The sequence below is a fragment of the Podarcis raffonei genome, chromosome 13, assembly GCF_027172205.1.
Source record: "Podarcis raffonei isolate rPodRaf1 chromosome 13, rPodRaf1.pri, whole genome shotgun sequence".
Classification (NCBI taxonomy): Eukaryota; Metazoa; Chordata; class Lepidosauria; order Squamata; family Lacertidae; genus Podarcis; species Podarcis raffonei.
Window position 1 is genome coordinate 41,130,302 of NC_070614.1, and position 26,589 is coordinate 41,156,890.

The 26,589-nt window shown below is 47.0% G+C and overlaps 1 protein-coding gene across 3 annotated transcripts in view; it reads left to right on the forward strand.

Moving 5' to 3' along the window:
- The window catches only part of STX1B (syntaxin 1B), a 62,422-nt gene that overhangs the window by 23,159 nt on the left and 12,674 nt on the right, over positions 1-26,589 (forward strand). For all 3 annotated transcript variants that reach the window (XM_053360735.1, XM_053360736.1, XM_053360734.1), the window contains exons 2-8: positions 16,309-16,383; positions 20,954-21,053; positions 21,286-21,360; positions 22,401-22,474; positions 22,860-22,968; positions 25,395-25,468; positions 26,310-26,447. In XM_053360735.1, coding sequence (XP_053216710.1) covers positions 16,309-16,383; positions 20,954-21,053; positions 21,286-21,360; positions 22,401-22,474; positions 22,860-22,968; positions 25,395-25,468; positions 26,310-26,447 — 645 coding nt within the window. The remainder of the gene's footprint in view (positions 1-16,308; positions 16,384-20,953; positions 21,054-21,285; positions 21,361-22,400; positions 22,475-22,859; positions 22,969-25,394; positions 25,469-26,309; positions 26,448-26,589) is intronic.

Sequence of the window (26,589 nt, forward strand, 5' to 3'; positions counted from 1 at the left end):
TAAGTTTGGCACCAGCTTGACTGCTGGAATGGACGGGAGGAGGCATACAAGGCACTGACCAACGCCCTCCCATCAGATGTCAAAGAGATAAACAACTACCTGACATTTAGAAGACATCTGAAGGCAGCCCTGTTCAGGGAAGTTTTTAATGTGTGACATTTTGATGTATTTTTAATCCTTGTTGGAAGCCACTGGGGAAACCCAGCCAGATGGGCAGGATACAAATAATAATTATTATTATTATTATTATTATTATTATTATTATTATTATTATTATTATTATTATTATACAAGGCACCATCCAACCATCTTAGGGACTCCACTCCTGATTTTTGTAGGGTTTACTCCTGAGACTTTTCTTCTTCTGAAGATATCCCACAAGGCAGCAGAGGTTTAGGATCAGTTTCCCTTCTCCTAGATAGGCTTTCCCAGGTGGATGAGCCCCACATGCTCCTTGCTTCCCTCTACAGCACGTGCAGAGTCCCTAACTCGCCGACGATTTGAGACCCATTGGCTAAAGCTATTGATTTTAAGTGTACGTGTTGGCCAGGTGTTACAGGTGTGTGGGCATGCTTGTTCACTGAGAGATCATCGCCGAAGGTCCTCCGAAGTCTCAGAACTGGCTTTTCCCTCTAGATACCTTCTAGCAGTTTTGCCAACCACCTCCATCCTCTCTCTCCTCAAATCCAGTTGTCTCCTGTGCCCACTTTAACCCAAATTGTTTTCAGCCTGTGCTCAGGCAGGTGGGTGTGAGTCATATTTCAAAGTAGCTTTTTCAGCAGCCTAACGGCCCATCAATGACCACTCCAAGTGACTAAGACTCATCAGGGCCAGGGAGGTGTGCAGATGACGTTTGCTTCATGCTGAGTCATCGAGCCCACTACTATCTAATCTTGACTGGCAGTGGCTCTCCAGAGTTTTAGAAATGTGCCTTTCTCAGCCCTTTTGCTTGCAAGTATTTTGAATCGAAGAGATCAGGGATTGAACCTGCAGCCTTCTGCATGTGAAGCATATTGTCCACCATGGAGCCGACGTTCCACCATTCCTAATAGGGCAGTGTAGCTACAGTACAAGACATTTTTTTAGTATTCCATTAGCCCTGCTTTGAGCAGCAAACATACCAAAGATAGGTGGGTGCATTTCAAATGAAAATCAGTAATGCATTCCAGGTTTGTAAATTGCAAAATTCGTTGACAAAGTCCTTCTGTTGATCTCCCGTTGAAATAGATTCTTTTACCCAGATATCTTGAAAATGAAATTGAAATCTGATCCCCTCTTTTTCCCCTGGTTCTCCACTGCCCTCTAATAACTCTTTGCTCTCTAGACAACCTTCCATAGGGGACTAGATTTGATACCCTCTGGGTGTCTGGAGAGAGGAAGAGCTTTCTCTCCTTGAAAGGCGAAGCAGATGACTGGGAAATAATATTTCAGAACACCAGAACAGACATTTTTCCATAATAATGGTTGTTTCAGAGAGAAAGAGAGGCTGTGCAAGCTTCCTCTGGAGAGCTGCGTATAATAGCATTATCTCTGGGGATTCAAGCTTTACTCTGCTTAATTGGCAGATTAATCAACTCCTGCTTCAGTTGATTAAAACTGCCCCCCACCCGATTATTCAGCGATGGTAAATTTTAAGTGGTTGGACTTAGGAGCAGATGCGTTTGTTTTTGAAAGCTGTGTGGTACTTGGACTTTCCTGCCCAATGAATGAAATAGCGAAGGGGAAAATGGCCTCCGTGAGTTGTGACTTCTGTTTACGATTGAGCTGATAACCACATTGAATTGATTGCAAGTGATATGCTGATTTACTTTTCTTCGGCAAATTTGCCAGTTCTGTTGATTCAACCACTACAGATTCTTCCCAGTGACCGACAGCGCTGATTATATGGAATTTTTAAAAATGAAGTTCTGATTTGTTGGAAGTGGGGGGGGAGAGAGAGAGAGAACAATTCTTGATTCCAGTCTGATCAAATATGATAGAAAATGGGCCCTGACTTAGACCAACAGGCTTTCCAGTGGTTAATGGCAAGTGTGACCGAAGTTATCTTCCTTCCTGAAGTGGCCAAATGGTGCTGTGCCCCTCAGTGTCCCTACCCCCAACTAGGATTAACACTTTAAAAACTCTTGCTTTACTGCTCAGCCCCCAGTTCCTGCCTTCATCGATCACTCCGTCGCCCGTCCTCCCCGGCCAGAACCTGACTCAGGGCGGCTAACATCAAAATATAAATATATAGGATGCTTCCTCCCCCCAACAAAGAAAGGGGAACTAGGGTTCAAGGACGCCCGGAAGTGATACCGTTAAGACTGAGGGCCCCCAGCAAGGTCTGGTTATAAGAGGAAGGCCTTCTGCCCATGCTCAGAGAATTTTACCTCTTTATGAGAACATGAATATTCAGGGCTTACTCCTGACTTTGGAAACAATTATGGAGCCACGATTAAGCTCTCGACAAAAGCTCCGGCTCAGTTTAAGATGTGTTTTTCAGTTACTTTTGTTGTTTTATCACTTCTTGTTTGACCCTGGGCTCCTTTGGGATATATTGTTGTTGTTGTCAATCACTTCTGTTTTGTACATACACATCTATCTCTCCTTCCCCTCACCTTCTCTCCTTCCATTCATCCCTCTGCCGTTATATACAATCCTGTGTTCCATCAGGCATTTATATGCTGCTCAATCATTTGCATTTCTGTGCTGTGTACATAAAATAAACCACGCAGAATAAACCAATAACATTATCCTAAAATGAAAACAGAAACCCAGACATGACCTTAAAATGCCTTGTGGAATAAAGGCGCCTTTGTCATGAGTCTGAGGTTCAGCAAGAAGGGGTTCTCTCCCATCTCACTTAGGTGCACCAATCCTACCCTTCCTGTCTTATATATTAATAGCAAAGGTTCTCTGAGCGTGGATCCCCTTTGCTGTCAAAATGGCGCCATTCACACCGAAGGGGCTTAGCACAATTGGGGTGGAGGGAATCCCTGAAGTTTCCAGCGCTACAGAAAGCTCCTAGAATAAAACCCCTAAGGGTGGTTTTCATCCAGCTGGTATTCTCCACATGTTCTGGACTACAATTCCCATCAGCCTCAGCTACCAGGGCCTGGAACATTTGGAGGTCACCAAGTTTGTGAAGGCTGCGTTAAGGGGAAACACAAATGCACACACAGCTCAGTAAAGTCTGGGCATGCTCAGTGGGCACGAAATGGTACAGTGAGGAAAACAGAAAACCAGGGTGGGGTATGGAATGGAATCTCCCACAGGAGGGCATGGCCGGCTGGAATTCTGACAGGGAGTGTGCCACGCTGCAACATTTTGCTGCAGGAGTCACTTGTGCCCTGCTGCATTCTGTGGGGTTTCTTCAGTAGCAAGTGTGTTTAGGACTGCAGCCACCCGCAATTGTTCTCCCTGGCGCTACCCCCTTCTTTCTCGGCGTTGTTGAAATATTGCTTGCCAGCTCATTATTCATATCTCTCATCCCTGTCTGTCTCCAGCTCCATCTATCCATCAGTCTCCTAGCAAATATCTCTGCCCAAACCTGTCCCCATAAATACTCCTTTGTCTCCGCAGCCCCATGAACACCCACACACACCCACACACCCTACTGAGTCTGATGGTCTCCTCCTCTCCCTTACTTTCCTCCACCTGCATCCTAAAAATTAAGCATTCTGTTGGGATTCCTCCCTTTCTCCCCCCCCCGCTAGTCAGATTGGAGGTTCCTCCTCTCGCAATACAGGGGGAGCCCGTATTTGCACGGGGTGTGGATGTATTCCTAGGGCTGGAATACCTGCATTTCCCTTCCCCAAAAACAGCTGCAATGCAGGAATGATTGTGTGAGTGGTGGAGACGGACGTGGGCTTTGCTCGCCGTGTCTCTCGTTCGCTCCCTGGTTCTTTTTTTCTTCCAATTTCCAGCAAATGCTATAACTCATGTCAGCCAGGGTGGTTTATGGGCTGCAGGCGGGAGGCTGGGCTGCAGTGGGGTGAGAGGTGACGTGGGGCTCTGAAGTGCTGGCTTAAGAAAGCTAGATCTCTCTCTCTCTCTCTCTCTCTCTCTCTCTCTCTCTCTCTCTCTCTCTCTCTCTGATGGTTTATGTGAAACCAGGATATATATATAAATATCTGCAACCAAGTTATCTGTGCTTGGACTCTGTCAGGCAACAAGAAAAATGTTATTAGTTATGATTAATTGCAAGCCTAATGTCCTGACCTCCCTGCAAGTCTGTCTGCCTGTCGGTATGGGTTGGAGAGTTACCACTGGAAGCTGGGAAGGAGAGGCAGATGATAGAAAGGGTTGCCAGACCTCCAGGTCCGAGCTGAAGTCCCCAGGTTTGCCTGGCCCCTTGCGGGCAAGAGGTATAATAATAATAATAATAATAATAATAATAATAATAATAATAATGTACATGCAGCTTTCAAGCTGCAGCCCCACAGGAGCTGGCTGCAAATAATAGCATAGAAACTCTGGGGAGCGGGCTGTCTGCCTTCCTCTGCTCCCCTCTCCCAATTAACCTCCGTCACCAGGACACCCCCCATGTGACATCACTAGGGGCTGGTTTGGCCCTGAAATCTCAGGGTCTGGGATGCCCCTGACCTGGCAACCATAGTGGCAAATGATGTTAGGGGCTGTGGCAAACAGAGCCAGTAGGGTCTAGTGGTTAGTGCTGGTCTAGAAACTAGGAGATGAGGGCTCAAGTGTCTGCATTAAGCTCAGTGAGTGACCTTGAGCCAGCCACGGTCCCTCAGCCTAACCCACCTCCACCTGAGTGGGAATTCTCTCCCCTTACCTCTCAGTACCCTTTTCTCCTAGGAACTATACTGGGAAATGCCACAACTTTAGGAATCCATTGTGCCTTTGGGACGTCAGTATCTATTCACCCAATCCCCGTAACTCCCCTCAGACCTATTTGCACGTCTAGCAACCCAGGGGCAAAACCTACTGTGGTTTAATGGGCCTTGAAGCAAAGGGTTGAAAAGGAGCATCTCCCCCCACCCCCGTTCAGCCTGGACACTGAGGTCCAGCGCCGAGGACCTTCTGGCAGTTCCCTCACTATGAGAAGTGAAGTTAAAGGGAACCAGGCAGAGGGTCTTCTCAGTAGTGGCACCCGCCCTGTGGAAGACCCTCTCTTCAGATGTCAAGGAAATAAACAACTATCTGACTTTTAGAAGACATCTGAAGGCAGCCCTCTTTAGGGAAGCTTTTTATGTTTGATGTTTTAGTATGTTCTGAGATATGCTGTGAGCTGCCCAGAGTGGCTGGGGAAACCCAGCCAGATGGGTGGGGTATAAACAGTGTTTTATTTCTTGGGGGGGGGGACGCAGACCCCTAAACAGTTTCTGAATCTTTGTACTTTTGCCCAATTACTGTACCCTCCCATTTGAACTATAAAATGGTGGTTTTCTAGAGTCAAAATGAGAGTACCCCTAAACAATTTTTTAATGAAAAAAAGCACTGGGTATAAATACAACAACAACAATAACAAAGGGGTATACACAGAGGTACAGAGTGATCAGCATTTGCTTGCTTGCTCAACAACAGCTGTCTTTGTGGCCGCATATCCATACACACTGCCATTTACCAGACATTTTGCTAGAATGAAATACAGCGGTACCTCGGGTTAAGAACTTAATTCGTTATGGAGGTCCGTTCTGAACCTGAAGCTGTTCTTAACCTGAGGTACCACTTTAGCTAATGGGGCGTCCCGCACCACCACCACACTATTTCTGTTCTTATCCTGAAGCAAAGTTCTTAACCTGAGGTACTATTTCTGGGTTAGCGGAGTCTGTAACCTGAAGCGTCTGTATCCCAAGGTACCACTGTAGTGCCATTGAGCCCATCTAGCTCCCCATGCACCTGGGGTTATCTGGAAGGCTTCTGGGTTAAAGGGTTTCACACCTAATCTAGGCTTGCACCCCAGAACCTCTCACTTTGGATATCAAGCACTGGACACACCGGTGGATATGAGGAACAACTGCCAAAACACACCCAATTCCCCCTCTCCCGTTGTTATGCTGCCATTTTGAGAAGAACAAACACAGTCTTTTCTGCAACGCACCATCTCCGAATGCCCCATCTCGCACCCAGACACAGCCCTGTTCTTTTTGAAGGGACATGCGAAAGGGAAGCGTGTGATTGCACGCTCCGCAAGTGCACTGCCACGCACCCTGGCGTGCACAATCTTGTCACAAGAGCTGCTTTGATCTAGTGCTATATCAGATCCCTCATGGGGTTGCTTGCAGAAAACTGACAATGCATGATAACGTATTGGGGAGGACAGTGGCTAAAGCGGAAATCTCCCCCTACCACACACAATGGGTCACATCTCCAGAAATGCCCTCACAAAGAACAGCGATCAAAGGGGACACTACGCAATAAAAGGTAAATGCCTCAATATAACCCAGAGGAGAAAAGCACCACTTCATCACCTTTTGACCTGATGCTGGTTGGCAAGAGATGGCTAAATAATTTCTGTATAACACAGCCTCCTTCAGTATCGCCTTCATAGTATATTTCTAGGCAAGTTCCACCTCCTTTTTGTTTAAGCAGCAACTTTCAGACTTTGGGGAGCCCTTTGCCTTTCCAGAAACCCCTTTCTGTAGGACAAGGGATACGTCTGAGATGTTGCAAAGAAATCTCAAGCGTATTACAGGGTGAGCTCCTGCAGGATGGCTTTTGTTGTGTTGCTTGCATCAAAATTAGCAAGTACATACAGATTAATTCTATGTAATCATATAATGCCTCATAAGAACCAAGCTTATCATCTTTATCTCATTCCACACTGTCTAACATTCTTAAAAGAGCACATGGCTGAAGATTACCCTGCGTTTTATTATTCCAAAACATAGCAAAAATATTTTTTTCTCCCAGTGTAATTGCCCATGCAATGTGTCTTTCAGGGATCTTGCTCAGTGATGAAATTCTGGTGCACTCCTGAATGTTGGGAAATAAATGGAGAAAACCAGTTAATCCTGAAGTCCCACATGTGTGGGGAACTATGAAGAAAAATGGCTGACTGCCTGAATTCAAAAAAGTATGTTCAGGGCTTGACTCCTCTTTAGCTGAAACAGCCCCCAGCAGAGTTTAAAGCACAGGTCTATGCGGTGTTTGCAAAGTGTGGGAAATATAGGTTGCTAGAGGTCTAAATGTCTAAAATATTAAGCTCTTAAAATGTGTTCCCTCTACCTCTCTTGGAGTGAATAGACCACAAACTTTAGTAAGTTTAAATGCTTTACTTACAGATCTCACTCATGCATTGTTCAATGCTGCAGCTGAAACAACACAGGCCAGGTATTATTGGTTGCAAAATAGAGAAAGTATTTTCAAACATGGAGTCTGGGCATGGAGCGCACCTGTCTCATGTGTCTGCTCAGCTTACGTGGTTCAAATGGGGGAGGGAGGGAGGGAGGGAGGGAGGGAGGGAGGGAGAGAGAGAGAGAGAGAGAGAGAGAGAGAGAGAGAGAGAGAGAACGGAGCAGGAAACATCCCTTACTTCCTCTCCCCTTGGAAAAGAAGGGATGTGGCATCACAGTCTAATCTAGTAGTTTAGAACTCTGTGGTCCTTAACCCCTTCACATACTAACTAGCATAGATGTGCATTATTAGCTTTGACTGCAAAAACTCCCACACTGAAAAACCCCCAAGTATCCTAAAAGACAGTTTGAAAGTGGGAGGAAGGAAGGAAGGAAGGAAGGAAGGAAGGAAGGAAGGAAGGAAGGAAGGCTTCTTTGTTTTTAAATGGCTAGGTAAAAACAGTCAGCTGCATAACAGGAACTGTTTTCTAGCATTCAGAGTAGACTTTACCAGTGGGCACCAGGTCTTATCATGAGTAGCTTCAACTTCCTGCTTTGGGACACTGTTGGGGAAGGACCAAAGCTCTTCTTTGCCTGGAGAAAAGCCTAGCACCGGGAGAGACTTCTGCCTGAAACTTTGGAGTCCCACTGCCAGTCAGTGTAGACAGCACTGAAGTAGATGAACCAATGATCTCACTTGTCATAAGGCAGCTGCCTATGTTCCATTAAAGACAGGCAAATCTCTGGCTGTTCCATACCCTCCAACGCTTCTCTGATGAAAATAAAGATGTTGCCTCCAACATTTCTCCAATGAAAATAGGGACGTCCTAAGGAAAAGCGGGTCATTCCGGGATCAAATCAGAAACCGGGGCGGCTTGTGTAAATCTGGGACTGTCCATGGAAAATAGGGACACTTGGAGGGGCTGCTGACCCCCCCCTCCCCGCAGGGTGCCAGTTAGATTTCTCCACCTTGGGTCCAGAAATTTACTCATTTACTAATTTTCTTACACTTACATCCTACCTTCCTTCCATCATAGAACCCTGTGGTTTCCAGGAAATCTTCCATTCAGATGCTGGTGGCCTTGAGACCCAAACCCTGAAGCCATTTCAGACTAAACTGAAATGGGCTTGCCTGCTGGCTGTTTGCAGTGGGCTTAGAGCAGTCTATTTTTGTGAAAGTTTCTCCCTCACCTTGACTGAGGTACTTTGGTGGCCGACAGAACCAGGCACGTTGCCTCTGTGCCTGCCTGCCTCCAGGAGGTCGCAGGAAGGTGTCACTGCGGTCCAGGAACAAGCGATGGAGACAGGTGCAAGCTCCTCTGTCGCAAGCAGCCAAACTCATTTCTCAACCTCTTGGCTAGAGCGCAATCTCCGCCTCCTCCTACCACCGCCACCCATTTCTCATTCCACTGTTGTTCTCATCACTTTGCATCTTTTGCTCTTTCTCTCTCTGTCTCTCTCCCTCTTTTTAAAAAAACCCAAAATAAAAATAGTTATGCAGCACTTGCCGTCAGGAAACCTGTCAGGAGAACGCGCCACCCCCTTTGCTGCACTGTAGCCCTGCCTTAATGAGGATATTCTGCCTGTCTAAATGGCTGTGGGGGGTGGGGGGAGATTTACTTATTTATCTAGAAGCCCAAATGTGCGGTGTTTGGGGAAAGCAAAGCCCTGCTGCGATTGCAGTCTCCTCACGTTCCTTTTGACTGCAAACGAGGGGGGAGGGTTACAAAAAGAGGCCAAGTGTGGACAGCAAGAGGCCTTTCATCTGGTGGTCAACAAAACCCTGGAATGCATTCGCAGTTGCAGGAAGGGGAGCAAGCAGCGAGACCTGTGACGGCCAGAGGGTGAGGGACGAGGCAGGCCCACGGGGAGAGGCTGGGAAGGATGCGTGCGTAAGCCATTAAACTAAGTGGCTCTGTATTTGGGCAGCTGTGTCTTTTTTTAGCCCATTATTTTGACGCTGTTGCGCCGGGTTTTCCTCGGCCAGGGGAGCGGAGTGGAAGCCGGGGACACTGAACGTGGCGCTTGCCAGTAGTCTGCGCTCTCTCTCTCTCTCTCTGTTCAAGAATAATGTTCATTATAATAATCTCGCTGGATTCCACGTCTGCTGGTGTCGCTCTGTATTTGAGGGTTGTTTGCCGGAACTCAGGGGAGCTCTTCCCCCCCTCTTGTTGATTTTATTGGACTCCAGTCCTTCCAGCTGAGGCTCTCAACCTGGTGCCCTGGCTCCTAGCCATTCTGCCTCTTAACAAACCAGACCGCGCTTAAATAAGAGAGATGGGGAGGGTGGATCACTGGCTCACAGCTCAGCTTCCCCCTCTTAACCCTTCCCTCTGCTTTCTGAGAATTTGCGATCGCACAAAGAAACCAAGAGTCCTGGTTTCCCTGATTATAACCTCTGGTTTCTAGAAAAAGCCCTGTTTGGTTTGGTTTTGAATCCAGCAATGCCCGCTAAGGCTGAACAGGGACAGAATCCTGCACCCTTATCGCTCTCTGGAATGATAGTTATGCAGACAGAGCGCCTCTGTAGCTTGCGTTCTTATTTTTCATCCACATCTTGAGCAGATGAGAGACACTCCCTACCAGCATATAAATCTTGTCTTACATTAAAAAAAAAAAGTTATGGATTTAGGGTGAGATGACTTTAGTGTTGCCACCATTCCCTTCCTGGCACAGCTTTTGAACAGCTGCATGACAGGTGACTCCCAATAAGTGCAGGTGATGAAGAAGGAAAGCTTCACCTGTTGACCTTTTTACCTGTAGTGTCATTGTTCAAACCTCAGAGGAGAAGTCGGATATACACATACAACCTTACCCCAAATATATATATATATGTTTAAGTTGATGAAACCCATTTTGGCCAGCTTTGCAGCCAATCTGGTCTCTGCCCTCTGCTACTGCAATCTCATTGGCTAGAAAGCAGCTTAGTCACTCTGGATAGAGCGAGCCTGATGGCCAAAGAGCCAATCGCACTTGAAGGAGGCTGGTGGTGTGAGCTTTTCAGGCATGCAAACAAAGGTATCAGAAGCAGCCAATCACGCTGGAAGGGCAAGCCTATGAGAATCCTGATCTTTTATGCGAGGGGAAGCAGTCGCCCAATCTGCTGTGAACAGAGGCTTGCAAGAGACCTGGTGGAGGGTGGAGGACTGCCAATCAAATCTGAGTAGCCTGCAGACAAGCAATATAAAAGGCTAAATCATTCCTTCGTTCCGGTGAGGAGGTCTGATCTTGCTAGGGATCTGACTTTTCATCTCCAGGTCCTGCTTTTGATGTGTGTATGCTTATCTTTATAGTCTGGTTTACAGTGATATTTTCCTGCCTGCCTTTTAAGCTTTTGATAACCTTGACGTCCGTTTAAATGTACGATGACCCTCAAAGACATGCCTAGCAAAGAATACGGACTCTAAAAGCACATTAAAACATGCCCCCCCACCTGAGCAAGTCTTGGCTTCCTCAGGACCTGGACAGAGAAATGCTTAGGTAGCCCTGTGCTAAGCCCTGCTGAGTATGTAACAGATAAATATATATGTCTGTTAGCTGCAGGCAGCAACGAAAGCTGAGTCCTTCTGAGAGTCTCCTTCATTCAGAGGAGACCTAGGTTTGAATCCTTTCCTCACTGGGTCACCTTGGGCAAGTCGTCTTCAAATATCTCAAGGGCTGCCACATGGAAGAGGGAACAAGCTTGTTTCCTCCTTCTCCAGAGGGTAGGACTCGAACTCATGGCTTCAAGTTACAAGAAAGGAGATTCCGACTAAACATCAAGAAGAACTTTCTGGCAGTAAGAGGTGTTTGTGGACTCTCCTTCTTTGGAGGTTTCCCAGCCGAGGCTGGATGGCCACCTGCCATGGATGCTTTAGACGAGATTCCTGCATTGCAGGAGGTTGGACTAGATGACCTTCAGGATCCCTTCCAACTCTCAGATTATGAGATTCTAAGTCACAACGTAGCAGCAGAGGACCAGTTTTAACATTAAACAGGGTTACAACTGTGATGGCTAAATAAATAGATTCCATTCCTTCCATCGCTTGGGTATCTTTCCCTCCCATCAACATGCCTAGGAATCCTTGAAAACAGAGGGAGCAGAATGTTCCCAAACTTTGAGCCTGCCTTCTGAATCAACATTGCATCTGAAGTGCCCTGTGGCTGCTTCTGAATCATCCAGATCTTGCCACTATTGCAGAGGGACAAACCATTTGCCTGGCCTGATAGGACCGTTTGCCCATTCTTGCCAGGAGATGACCTTGGCCTGTGTCTCCTTTCGTCATGCAAATTAGCAACCTGAGCAGCGTTTGAGAATATATGGGGGTGCCAAGCATCCAAAGCTAAGGTAGGTTAATTGCCTGAGCCAGCCAGGAGTGACACAGAACATCAATGCAAATGGCTCTGGAAAGGAGCCAGTCATGCGCCCAGCATCCAGCCACATGGTCCAACAGGAAGATGGCTGGAGGAGCCAATAGGCTCACTATAGAATCCTTATATTCAAATAAAAGAGGACAAAAGGAGAGGTGATTGGTTGTACTTGGACTATAAGGTAAAGGCACATGATACAGCAACCTTGCTGAAACTAAATAGGTCTAGTCATGCCTGGATAGGGGATGGTTTCAAACCCTGTGCATTATTATTATGAAACCCTATGTTTATTATATATCATATCATTATATTATATTATATTATATTATATTATATTATATTCCCTGTCTTTTTCCTTTACAGGGGCTCAAGGCATCTTACAGATAAAATAAAAACAGCTAAACAGATAGAGGGGGAATAATTAAAAATGATTTAAAGATTAATAAAATCAAAACACACATACGCTATATATGATCTATTTAAAACATACAGATAATCACAATAAAAACGGCACGGCACTAGCCCTTTCATTAAAAGTTTAACTTCTCTAGGGAGGGAGTTTCAAAGTCTGGGAGCAGCCACCGAGAAGGCCCTCTCCAGCCTCCTTGGGCATCTACAGTTGCAGAAAAGTAAATAAACGTGAAGTAAAATTAAACTTTAGCAGTGTTTCGGTAACATGCTTACCCACTGTGGTCTCCTAACCTCCCCTGCAGTATTTCCCCAGTGGACCTGCTGTGATCCTGACTTCTTCTCCTTCTGCTCCTTCTTAAAAAGCTGCTAGCCCTCATGCCCATAGAAGAAAATGTTAATAATCAGTGGGCAATGTTGCCAGTGCTTTGCTGTCACTCTTTGCATTCCTAGTTGAGAGGATGGGGTGGGCAGCTGTTACTCTTGAAATGGGTTTAGAAGTGGGAAAGGGAAAATATTCTCCCTGTGGCCTGCAGACAAGCAGACAATCACCAATCCCGCCACAATTACACCTCTCTCTGTTTGTGCGTGTTCCTTCCCGCCCCCTGCCCCCACCTGCCCCTTACTCAGAAGTTGGGTGAGGGGACAGGAACGGGACATGAGAAGGGACCACAGTTGGTTTGACATCTGTGGGCCAGTGTTGCATCTTCCGAGGAAAACCAACTCTTTAAAACTATCACAGAACCTTCTACAGTGGTACCTCGGCTTAAGTACTTAATTCGTCCCAGAGGTCCGTACTTAACCTGAAACTGTTCTTAACCTGAAGCACCACTTTAGCTAATGGGGCCTGCTGCTGCTGCCGCACCGCCAGAGCACAATTTCTGTTCTCATCCTGAAGCAAAGTTCTTAACCTGAAGCACTATTTCTGGGTTAGCAGAGTCTGTAACCTGAAGCGTATGTAACCTGAAGCGTATGTAACCTGAAGCGTATGTAACCCGAGGTACCACTGTACTGCAGAAAGAAAGGAGACGGGAGGGAAGAGGGGAGGATTTTTATTCTTATTTATGTATTTTATTTTGTCCTCCGTGACCAGGCTGGTTATTTTGGGGATGATGGTTTTCCTGGAAGGAGAAAAGGAATCTGATAGTCTGCCGAGGTGATGTGGCGCTGCCCCCGAGCCACCCCGCCCGGTCTCTGCGTGCACACGCATTCCCAGCACACTGGAAGTGTGAGCGGCTGTTTGTGTGCATGTGTTATTATGTCACTGTTCCAGCTCGCTTAGCTGTGACCTTGGACGAAAGGAGAATGCGATGAGAGAGCTTCGTCACAAACTGCCCTCCAGGAGACGGAGCCAGGCACTGGTCCAAAACACAGCTTCTCCCTCCAAATCCCTCTCTCCAATTCCTTTCCCCGTGGTGCCAGGCCAGAGAGCCTTCTCCATCGCTATTCCTTCCCCGCTGCCCTGATCGCCAGCTTTCTCCTGCCTTGTGGAGCTGCGCAAGTGGCAGGGAACCGGGGTGTGTGTGTGTGCTGTCTTCCAAGTGGCTGAGCCCATCTCCCTCTGACTTGTCGCCTCAGGTTAAATCGAGTTTTGGGGGGTTGCACTTATATAAGAAGAAATGTGGCATCTCGGCTGAGAAGGCAGGGCTTTTTTTGGCCTTGACAACTGCTGCAAGGAACTATGGGATATGGAATGGGAGGTAAGGGTGGGGGAGACAGACAGACAGACAGATAGACAGACAGACCACAATTTAACTCTTAGTGCTAAGCTGCTGTTCACATAGGAGATAACCACTTCTGGTCTTTACGTGGAACACCCATGATTGACTTTCTTTCCTAAACTAAAAAACGAAATGCTCTGCTCCTAGAAAGCCAGCTGTTAAGAAAGGTTATTGTCTAGCTTTCGTTGATAAGGAAGTTTTCTATGTGAGGGGTTTTTTCTTTCTTTCTCATGTGGAAATGTTCAACCCCGAGATGCCCTCAGATCATCCAAAGCCCCTCCAGACTGGTGGTGTGTGTGTGTGTGTGTGTGTGTGTGTGTGTTGCAAATGTATCCTGCCACATGTCATTGATGCATGAGTTGTTCATTGGTGGTGAATTTATACCAGACTGTGCAAACACCAGTCCGCTTCATTAGTGGTCCTGTAGTCTTTGCTGGGGGGTCTTTGCTAGACCGCTAATGAAGCAGACTGGTGTTTGGACCATTCACCACCAATGAACAACTCATGCATCAATGGCATGTGGCAGGATACATTCATTAGTGGTCCTGTAGTCTTTGCTGGGGGGACGCAGGTGGCGCTGTGGGTTAAACCACAGAGCCTAGGACTTGACGATCAGAAGGTTGGCAGTTTGAATCTCCTCGACGGGGTGAGCTCCTGTTGCTCGGTCCCTGCTCCTGCCAACCTAGCAGTTCAAAAGCACGTCAAAGTGCAAGTAGATGAATAGGTACCGCTCCGGCGGGAAGGTAAACGGCGTTTCCGTGCCCTGCTTTGGTTCGCCAGAAGCAGTTTAGTCATGCTAGCCACATGACCCAGAAGCTGTACGCCGGCTCTCTTGGCCAATAAAGCGAGATGAGCACCACAACCCCAGAGTCGTCCGCGACTGGACCTAATGGTCAGGGGTACCTTTACCTTTACCTTAGTCTTTGCTGGGCGCTGTCACATTGTCATGATTTGGAGGGGCAAAGCAGGACATAACAAACACACACTTCCCTGAATATGGCAGTATAATAAAACGTTGCGGGATTTCAGGAGGAAGTTATGAGACCGGAAACAAAGCAATATGTATGCCCTCAAACTGTTGCACCTGCAAACCAGTCATCAAAGTGAGATTGTGAATATCCACCCCATGCCATCATGAACACAAGTCATCATGACCACACAGTTAAAAGGAAGCTTGGAGGCTGGGCCTGTCTAGTCCACAAATAGTTTCCCCCCCTGTGTGAGGCAACAGTTTGTGGTATTTCTTCTGGGTTCTCTAACCCGACTCTTCTGCTCTGGAACGGAAATGAGGCCTTGTGGGATGGAAGTGTGGGGAACTGGGTCTCCTGGGTTTTCCTTTCAGATCCAAAAGGAAACTGGATTCATTTCTAGAAAACAGGCCCTCAAGTTTTCTCCTCAGCTCTAGGAGCCGGAAATGGGTGTAGCTTCTTAGAGCAGGAAGGCATGATTCCTGGATTTCATTGCCAGTTTGAGAAGATTAATCTCTTACTTCTCCCTCTTGGGGTTTTAGACAGTTCTTAATTTTTAAAATGTGAGTTGTGACATTTCAAATTTGCCTAGTGGGAGCATGCTCTGTGTTCCCCGATCACCCTGTTTTTAATCCCAGATGTCTAGGGGCCTTATCCACACAGGAATCAGTTGACGAAGGGTGGTTAGCAATATTGTTTAAATAAATGAATAGGGGCTGGTTGTGGTTAACCCATAGCAAAGCAGACATCTCTGCATGTGGTCAGCTACAGTCAAGTCTTCATTATTGCTTCGCTTATTCCAGGGCTGAGCCTCAAAATTAAAAACGAGGTGGAATGAACCCAAAGCACGTAGCAAACACTCCTCCATCTCTTCCTTCTCATTGGATATATGTCATTTTCCTGGCTCCCCTGGTCATTCCCTTTCTCCCTAAAAACTTTTGCTGAAGGGTGTGAAGTGTGAAGTCTCACACTTGCCCTTTCAATCACGTTTTCTTGGCTTGTTTTCTGCTGAGGATGGCGATTTCGTGTTACGAGATTCATGTTAGGAGAGGCATAGCAAAGGCGCCTTTCAGAAACCAGGGCTATCTAATTGTTCCTTTCTGATGGTTGGGCATATCTCTTAATTGGGCTAGGATGCACCCTAAGCATCTTTACTTTTGATGATGCCGTATGAGCTAGGACGAAACTGCTGCTCTGCTCTACCGAAATACACATAAAGAACCATGAAGTGAATGTAAGAGGCAAATCAGAGAGAAAGAGAGTGGGAGAGAATGAGGCCTAGAAAAGGAACATGGATATTTGCAACAGAAACAAGGGCCTGAAATACTGGTTGGGGGAATCTGCTGAGTGTCTGTGCGCATCTGCTTAAATAGGGGAGAAGGGGCAATTGGGAAAGGTTAAAAGCTTGCTTCTTTCCCCCAAATGGTTCCCCCTCCCACTTTTCACTGTGTAGTGAAGAAATGGCAATTGGCCACATGATATGTGTGCTTGGAAACACACAGAAGAGGAGAGCATCAGGGTATCTTTGAGGACAGAGCCAGGAGGGTGTCCTAACCTGTGGAAATGTTGTCTCTTGGGCAGGCCAAAGACAGCGACGATGAGGAAGAGGTGGTGCACGTGGACCGAGACCATTTCATGGATGAGTTCTTTGAACAGGTAAGAGGAAGAACAGCCTTGAAGGTGTCACAGCAGCATGGTCAGGGATGCTGAGAGTTGTGGCTTAACATCTGGAAGGCTGCAGGTCTCCCATCCCTGGCATGGACCTTGGTGTGGGCTCTTCTTTGGTCTGTTGTTCTGCTATCATTTATCTCTTCTGTGCTCTTCTTGAATTGCAACAGCGTTCGCCAACCTGGTGCCTTCCTGCTTTTTTGGACTACAACTCCCATAAGAGCTGGGGCTGATGGGAGTTGTAGTCCAAAGCAGCTGGAAGACACTAGGAGGGGTGAAGGCTGCACTACATATTGTACCAAGTCCTACCTCTTGAGTAATCATACTCCTTTCTGGCTTCTGACATCTCCCCAGGTTTTGTCCATATATTTTGAAGCTTATCTCAACAGTCATGAGATCTTGACCAGTGGCAGAGAACCTGTGGCAACTCCAGATGATGCTGGACTACAGTTCCCATCATCCTTGCCCTTTGGCTGTGCTGGCTGGGACTGATGAGAAATGAAGCCCGACAGCATCTGGAGGGCAAAGGGTCCCTCTCCCCTTTCTGTAGAAGCTTAACTTCTTGAGCCAAGGCTAAGGGAGGTTGCACTCCTAAGGGAGGTTGCACTGAAATATAGCTTCAGAACCCATGGCTCTATAGGCTAGCCTTTGCAAACCTTGTGCCCTCCAGTTTTTCTGAACTACAACTCCCATCATGTCCAGGACTAATGGGAGTTGTAGTACAGAACATCTGGATGGCACTGGGATGGCTGGTTTGGCATATTGCAGGCTATACTCGTCACTTGTTTTAACACTTGATGTCTACTACAATCATCCCTTGGAAGCCAAACAGAACCTGTTCTGGAAGTCCATTCGACTTCTGAAATGTTCGGAAACCAAGGCACGGCTTCCAATTGGCTGCAGGAAGCTCCTGCAGCCAATCGAAAGCTGCGGAAGCTGCGCCAGATGTTCGGGTTCCAAAAGAACGTTCACAAACCGGAACACTCACTTTCGGATTTATGGCATTTGGGAGCCAAAACGTTCTGCTCGCAAGTCATTCTTCAACCAAGGTACAACTGTACTGGTAAATACTGTTGTCTCGTTTGTGTGGAAATCAGCAAACACGTTTATTTCTTTTAAAAAACCAAGTTCTCTGAGGCCTGAAAAGGGCACGATAGCAGCAGGCCTGCCTCTTTAAACTTAGGCCTCACCTAATCTCTCTCTCACACAAAAGCAAAAAAAAGGAGGACTGAGGGGAGGGGAACTGAACCTCCCCCCTTGCCTGCTTCTTCTTCCCCACAGCCCCTCACCTGAAGCATTTCCCCCTTGGCCAAAGAGACAGACTGCAAGGAAGTCAATGGTGAGCAGGGAAGCTTACACCCCCTCTGAAAACTAAACCCCCTCACTCAAAACACATTTTTTAATGATCAGGGCAGACACAGATTTAAGGAGACCAGCTGGCGACCATTTAGGGGTTATCTCCAGCTTAAATTTCCTCAGATTCAGGGGTGGCAACTTGAATAAAATTTTTTTGGGGGGGTAAGCCCTGTCCTGCATAATCGATCACAAGATGTGTCACACGCACACCATCTGAATGGCAATGCCCATCAATTTTTGGGGGCCCTGCTCCCCTCAGATATTTTATTGGGAGGGCCAAAGGGACCTCGGCCCCTAGGAGTTGGCTCCTATGCTCAGAGTAAACTTACTGAAATTAACGAACCTCAGTTAGTTGTGTTTATTCATTTCAATGGGTCTACTCTTGAGTAGCATTGGATACAACCCTGGGTTTCAAAGCGTAAGGGAAAGAAATAGTTTTCGAAAGGGGTGTCTGTGTGTGTGAGGGAGGGAGGGAGAGATTCTGCAGTTTAATGTTTCCTCTTGTTTTGGGTTTGGTACGTCATTCCTCAGCCGTGCCTGAGCCTATTTGCCTCTGAACAATGAGGTCCTTTCATGCTGGAGAGCTCTTGCTTCATTATAGAGTCTGAGAACCCATAAAGAGGTTGGTTTTGTGCAGCAATACATACTTCCAGCTCCCAGACCGCTGTGCGGAAACCAAATGGCTGCCAGGATTAGAGAAGGTGGCCACCCTTGTTCCAGGTCCTCTCCTTCCCACTTCTTCGCAGCCTGCTTTTGCATAGGAGATGGAGCCTACGAGCCCCCATGCCCTGAATTAACTCCTGCTTTAACACGTGCCTGGGATCTGCACGAGAGCGGAGCGCATTAATATTCAAGCAGCATGGCTTTTAGTATGCAAGAGCATCTTGTTAATGATTCTATGCAGCCTCTGCGATGCGCAGGCGTCAGAGGTGGAAGGATTGGAGGGGGGGAGGCAGAGAGATGCCACCGGGATGGCAGCCACCCACAACTGTGAAATCCACGTTCGCTTGTTGGGTTTTGTTCACAAGTCGCAACTCGTGGCTGAGATCATCGCACTACACCCCGGAGAAATCTTGCCGTTTCTCTGAAGCAATTCCGCAGCGTGCTGTGGCTGCTTGCAGGAAATCCATGCCTCAGACAGCTTTTGCCTCTCTTTCCTTTGAATTCCAAGTTCTATTTAAAAAATAAAAAATTAAAACCACCTACAGCCCACTCACCCTCCCTCTCTCAAATAAGCATACAGATTGCATCATTTCATGCAAAATTAGCAAATGTTGTTGCGTAGCTTTGACCCAAGATTGTAAACATTCTTGCAGTCTTTTCCGGTGGGTGCCTGGATTCTTATCAGCCTCAGCACTCATCAGGGAGTTAGTTACCAGTGAGACCCATAATTAACGATCCAATCCAACGATCCCCTTTTCTCCCCAGTGAGCTCAAGGCGGTGTATGTGTGTCCCCCACAACAACCCTGAGACGTAGATTAGGCTGACAGGCAGTGACTGGCCCAAGGTCACCCAGCGAGCTGCATAGCAGAGTGGTGATTCGAACCCTGGCCTCCCGGGTCCTAGTCTGAGCCTCTAACCACTACACCACACTGGATCAATTTGTGGACATTGGGCTCAGGCTACATATGATAGTGGAAGACCCATCTATTTAAGACTTGGGCCTGCCCCACTCCTGCTTAGACTGGCAGCCTCCCCCAAAGAGAGCTGCTAAATGTGTAGCTGCCTCCCTGAAACCACATTTATGAAGTCATTTTCCCTCAGCTGTGCTCTAGCTCTGTAAGTGGGTCTGTATGGGAAGAAAAGACCACATAGGGAGAAACTTTGGGGGACTTAAACAATGGGTGGGGATTCTTATACCCATGAACTCCCTATGTCCTACAAATCCTCTTAGTTCACACGCCTCTTTATACACGACTGAGGCAGACCTGAGTTCGAAAGCTGCGCTCTATTCCAACATAGAATCATAGAACTGTAGACTTGGAAGGGACCCTGAGGAATATGCAGCTGTCCCATCGAACCTGAACTGTGATTCCGCTGCATGAGGGAAGCCAGGGCTGGCCCAGGATTTGTGAGGCTTGATTGAGGGGCACCAGCAAAGCTATTGTCTGTCGTGGGCGAGTCGGCTGCAGATTTCAGGACCTTGGAGAGCGTCTCCTGGTCGTTTGCCTCCGGGCCCCGTATTTCAACTCCTTTCTTCAGCACAGTGCTCCCTGGTGGCCATGCTGAGGCCTTACAGTCATTTAACTGAGGAAAACTACTCTATCAGACGGACAAAAAGGTATTTAGGGAACATTTAAGTCAGAGTTTCCCAAACTGTAGTTCATGGACCGCCAGAAGTCCCCAAGCTTCATTCAGCTGCTCTGTGACACGTCTGCATCAAATATTCCTATTGCTTTTTTAATTGGCTGCTTTGTTTATTTCTTATATTGCATGTTATTGTATTACAATCTGCCAAAGAGATCATAGTCTCAGTGAACTGTAGCAAAACTGTCAGTGCAAAGAAATATTTGTTTTTATTCATTTATTAAAAATATTTATATACTGTTGTTCATTAAAAAAACAAATATCAGAGTGGTTTTACACAATTGTACATAAAACAATGCAATAAAGAGCATTTTTAAAAACTAAAAATCAGTTAAATATCATGGACAGTTGTATTATTAATTATTTTAAAAAATTAAGCAGAAGGTGCCCACGGTATTTCCATTGGCAGATTATTCCACAATCCTGGCACTATGGCACCAAAATCTCAGTTCCTTGTTGTGAAATGAACCTGACCAACTCAGGGAACAACTAACAAGACTACTGCAGATTATCTCAGTGGTTGAGCTGAGATATAAGGGTTCAAGCGGTCCCTGAGGTACCCTGGACCTAAGTTAATCAGGGCGTTGATGGTGCCAGAGGTACTTCCCCCTCCTGCCTGATGCTCTCGCTCTGCACATGGCAACATTCAGGAGGAATGTGGAAACGAGGCTTGTGTATCGCTCTCTACTTCTCCCACCTCTGTGGCTCCTTCATGGAATCTCCTCCAACCTTAAGAGTTCTGTGGCTCCACGGTTGGCTAGATGCAGCACAGAGGACCCGTATTGACCATGGCAGTCCTGGCTCACTGTATCAATTACTTAACGGTGGGTGTTCAAGGAACCGCAACAGGAGGGAGGTCCCATGCTCGTGTCTTGCCTCCCTGTCTTTCCCCAGGTGGAGGAGATCCGCGGCTGCATTGAGAAACTCTCGGAAGATGTGGAACTGGTGAAGAAGCAGCACAGTGCCATCTTGGCTGCCCCCAACCCAGATGAGAGTGAGTGGAACACCCAGAGGCTCACGTCTAGTGATGCTGTCCCATGGCGCTTGCACACGCCCCGTGCCACGCGTGAATTGGCCTGGGATGGGTGCGCAAGGCTCTCTCTCTAGATCCTGCGCAAGGATGAAGGCAAACAATGCATGTGGGGGAACAGACATGGTTCAATCATCTCCCAGGTCTGCTGTCAAAACACTCCCCCCATTTACTTATTTTTGCATTTTCCTTGTAGAGACCAAGCAGGAACTGGAGGATCTCACAGCTGACATCAAGAAGACTGCCAACAAGGTGCGCTCCAAGTTGAAAGGTAAGAGCTGGGTCTCTCCAACATAAAGTTATTAGTATATATATGACCGAAAGTCCAGAGGTAGCATTGTAATCCATTTACGATGGAGTGGAAGGTTTGCAGGCCATGAAGGACTTGCTCACAAACTTATTGACAGCTGCACGAATTATTATAGCCAAGAAGTAGAAGGGGCAAGCAGAATATAAAATGGAAGAATGGTATAAAGAGGTGTGGGATATAGCTATTAATTAACACGTGTCATTCTTCTTTTTCCCTCCCCTTGAAAGTTGATGGGAGCATTTCAGCCTCCCTTTGTCCCTCCCTCTCCCATAACTGAGTTGAAAATTCTCACCTGACAGCTTTTGGTTCAGCCCAAGGTGTGAAGTAGGCAAGGGTAGCTCAGTTGGTAGACTCTTAATCTCAAGGTTGTGGGTTCAAGCCCCACGATGCGTAAAAGATTCCTGCATTGCAGGGGATTGGACTAAATGACCCTTGTGGTCCCTTCAAACTCTACAGTTCTGTGATTCTGAAACTGGCTGGATTTGTGAGGACTTTCCACAGCCCAGAGAATGTCCTAGCCCAGGGGTTGGCAAAGTTTTTGTGGCTTGGGCCGGTTCACGGTCCCGCAGACGCCATGGTGGGCCAGAGTGTGTGCGTGTGCATGCGCAAACGCTATTTCCAGCGCTCCTTCTGGCACGGAGAGGTGTGCACAGCTTCCTATTGGCTGCAGGATCTTCCTGCAGCCAATGGGAAGCCAGCCAGCATCGCAGAAGGCGGTCCCCGCTCTGCTCTGTGCTGTTTTAGCACAGTGCATGGGAGCCGACCAAGCAGGCAGCGGGGGTCCATGGGCCGGTTAAACGACCTCCATGGGCTGCTTGTGGCCCATGGGCCTTAGGTTGCTGACTCCTGTCCTAGCCCTGAGGTAGCTTTGAACCTGCAACTTGGCAGTTCACCACTAGAGGCAGCAGCAGAAGAACCCAGAAACTCCAGGCTCTAACCCAGACAGCTCTTCATTCTCCGCTAAAGCTGTCCTGATCTCTTTGCCCTTGTCCTCTCTACAGCGATTGAGCAGGGAATCGAGCAGGAAGAGGTGCAGAACCGATCCTCGGCTGACTTGCGGATCCGGAAAACGCAGGTACTTGTCTTTGTCACATATATTGGATTTCACCTTATTTCTGCTGCTTCTTCCCCCACTCTCACCCCCAAAGTACTTACATTTAAAATAAATTGCATGTTTTGTTTTTTTAAAAAACTTCCTGGTTAATTGGGGGGGGTGCCCTTTTATCTGACCAAATTGTTTTTAAATCCATGCATCTAAACCCCAGGGGGGAGACCTGCAGGACCAGGCCAATGGCCCATCCAGTCCAGCTATATACTATATATGCCATTCCAAAGATCTGTGATCAATAGGTTTGGGTCTTAAATTGAAACAGGGGAGCGGAGGGAATGAGGGGTATGGCCTGCTCTTTGGTGCCTTCCTCTCTGCCCCAACATGACTGACTCCCCCTTTCGCTGCCTAGCACTCGACCCTTTCCCGCAAGTTCGTGGAGGTGATGACGGAATACAACACAACCCAGTCCAAATATCGAGACCGATGCAAGGACCGTATCCAGAGGCAGCTGGAGATAAGTACGTTAATCCTCTCTCTTGTATATATTTCCTGCCTTCCATATTTAGGTTGGCCTGTTAGGTATGTTTTCCCCTAAATACTGAACTCTCCGGCGATCTAGGAAGGTGGAGGACTCTCCTTCATGTCGGGTAGCTTTCTGTCAGGGATTATTTAGCTGAGATTCCTGCATTGTCTAAGGGTTGTCAGAATGACCCTTAGTGTCCTTTCCAACTTTGCAGTTCTATGATCCTGCAATTGCATTCATCCAGTAACTAGTGAGGAAAGAGCTGAAATATATGACGTTAGTGATAAGGACATAAGAAGAGTCCTGAGGATAAGGCCAAAGGTCTCTCTCTCTCTCTGAAACAAATTTTTATCTGGTTTTCCAAAATATAAACATACAACAAAAACAATTCCCAATCTAATTATCAAGATTACTCTGAATCTCCTGACTCCGCCCCCTCATCCCATCCTATTGATTCTATTTTCAACTGCATATCAATACTTTTCCCATTTTTCATCTTCCTAAATTATCTATACGTTCTGTTACATTACAAGTGTCTTTAAAATCCTCCTAATGCTTTGACCTGTTTAAAATGATTTTGTATATACATTATAAACATTTCCCATTCTTTTTTAAATTTCTTGTCTTCTTCGTCCCTGAGCTTCCCAGTTAGTTTTGCCATTTCAGCATAGTCCATCAACTTGATTTGCCATTCTTCTCTGGCCGGGGTTATCTCTTCATTCCATCTCTGGGCTAGTAGCATCCAAGAGGCCATTGTGGCGTACACAAACACTTCCCTCTGGTTCTTTGGGATCTTGGCAAAATGTCCAGAAAAATCTGGACGTATGGCAAAAAAAAACAACCGCAAAAACTTTTCTGTCCGGATATTCACTTTTTGGAATATGACAACCCTACCCTATGTTGGGATGCTGGTGGCGCTGTGGGTTAAACCACAGAGCCTAGGACTTGCTGATCAGAAGGTCGGCGGTTCGAATCCCTGCGACAGGGTGAGCTCCCGTTGCTCTGTCCCTGCTCTTGCCAACCTAGCAGTTCAAAAGCACGTCAAAGTGCAAGTAGATAAATATGTACCGCTCCGGCGGGAAGGTAAACAGCGTTTCCGTGCACTGCTCTGGTTCGCCAAAAGCGGCTTAGTCATGCTGGCCACATGACCCGCAAGCTGTACGCCGGCTCCCTCGACCAATAAAGCAAGATGAGTGCCGCAACCCCAGAGTCGGCCACAACTGGACCTAATGGTCAGGGGTCACTTTACCTTTACCTTTACCCTATGTTAGGGCAACTCTCCACACTTGCGATTCCTGACAACTAGCATTCTGAACTATCTTGCCTCCAACAGTGGAGGCAGAACATATAGTAGCCACTGATAGCTTTGGTCTCCATGATGAAGACGAGAGTGCTACCGAGCATGTGCAGAGTGGCTTTTCCTCACTGCCTTGTGATGGCCGCTGGCCTCTTATTATCTGAGATCAGGGGGCTGGGCTCGCACGACAACCTCGAGCAGGCGTGAACACTGAAGTGCGAGGAGCCGCCACACACCAACCCATCCTCAGTTATACTTCATTGCGGCTGTTTTTTTGTAGCAGCTGCCTTTGCCTCATAGGGGCAAGTAGCCACTGTGAGTTTTTAAAAGGCAGAGCTGCTGTCTATAGCTAGGTGCTTTCATCCTATTCAATTATTATTATTATTATTATTATTATTATTATTATTATTTCATTATCTATACTCCACCCATCCAACTGGGTTGCCCTAAAAACCTCCCTATAGAGGGCTGCTTTCAGATGTCTTCTAAAGGTTGCACAACTACTTATCTCCTTGGCTCAGGGATTGCATAAGTCCATACCCTTCAACATTTCTCTGATGAAAATAGGGACATTCTGGTCAAATCAGAAACTGGGACGGTTTCTGTAAATCTGGGACTGTCCCTGGAAAATAAAGATACGTGGAGGGTCTGATGCAGCTTCCTGCTTCCATCACTGGGCTCCGTTGAAAACGGCTTCTCCGTGCAAACCAGGAAGTGACCTCTCCAGACAACAGAGCGACTCTTCTTTTCTTATCTCTGAGACTGTGATCTCCTGAGTGACACGGACGCCATTAGGCAGTTGAATGCACATCCATACTCAGTCCGTTTCCCTCCCTTCCACGCGACCCCAGCTGCTAGCAACCCACGCTACACCACTGGGCTGTCCTAAAAGCATATTCTCCTGCCACCCTCTTGCCGGTAGTTGCGCGCCTCACTGGTGGAAGGGAGCCTGCTCACTTTTACATGAACTGGAAACAAGGAGATCAAAACAAACAATATGCCAGTTTCCTCATCGGGAGGCCAGGGTGCTAATGCTTTGTTGAAGCAATAAGGCGATGCCGCGGGTGGGGACTGTATTATAAAGTGTGGTGATTCATCATGGCTCTGGTCTTCCCTTTTGGCAGCTGGCAGGACAACAACTAATGAGGAGCTAGAAGACATGCTGGAGAGCGGAAAGTTGGCAATCTTCACCGATGACGTATGTATCCCAAGCATGTCAGACATGTCTGTCTTGTGGTTCCAAGCTTAGGAAACGACAGGGTTGGGGTGCTCTGCTAGGAAACTGCACTGGGGGTCCTTGGAATTTATGGGTCAGGCTGGGAATGAAGTAAGCAGGTTCAAGGAGGGGCAGAATGTCAGGCAGGATGCTGAAACCCCAACCACTGATATTACAATGCCCTGTTCTTCTCTGCTTCCCTTCATAGTCATAGGGAATAGAAGTTTGCCAACATTTCTTAACATTTAAGAAGCAGGCTCTCCGGGTTCCTCCTCTTAACCTCTTTGGCCCATTGTTCTAACAGGGATGGGGCTCTAACTTGGGTGGGTGCTGCTTTATTTGGGGGTGGGGTTCTTTTAAATTGTTTTCATATGTTAATTTGTATTTGTGGACTGGGGTATTGTTTAGGGGCTTTTGTTGGGAGTGTACTTTTTATTAGTTTGTATACATTATAGTACTGTTAATTGCTTTAATTATTTCTATCATGTATTTTTTTGCTTTTATATTGTAACTTTATGTTGTGAACCACCCTGAGACCTACAGGTATAGGGTGGTATACAACCTTTAACAACAACAACAACAACAACAACAACAACAGAAGCTGTGGTTCCTAGGACAACAGCCACATTTAACAAGTCTATGTGGTTCTGTCTTTCAATCTGTATCACTGCTTGTCAGTTTACAGTGTTTATTCAAAATGTGGGGTGGAGGCTTCCCCAGAGGGTTGTGGGGGCACTGGAGCGCAGGAGTTTTCCTTAGTGCAGAATTCTGTCTGTCTGTCTTTCTGTCTTTCTTTTGTCTTGACTCATGTTGTTTCCTTCAGATCAAAATGGACTCACAGATGACGAAGCAGGCCCTGAACGAGATCGAAACCCGGCACAACGAGATTATCAAACTGGAAACCAGCATCCGGGAGCTTCATGACATGTTTGTGGACATGGCTATGTTGGTGGAGAGCCAGGTACGGCCGCAGGGTCAATGTGGAGCTGTCCTTGAAGACGCTGTGTAAGTCAGTCAGTTCACAACGCAGCTGCTAGACAACGGAGAGAGACCAGGAGATGGGATCATATCATACCCCGCTTGGAACCCAATTCCAGTGGCTC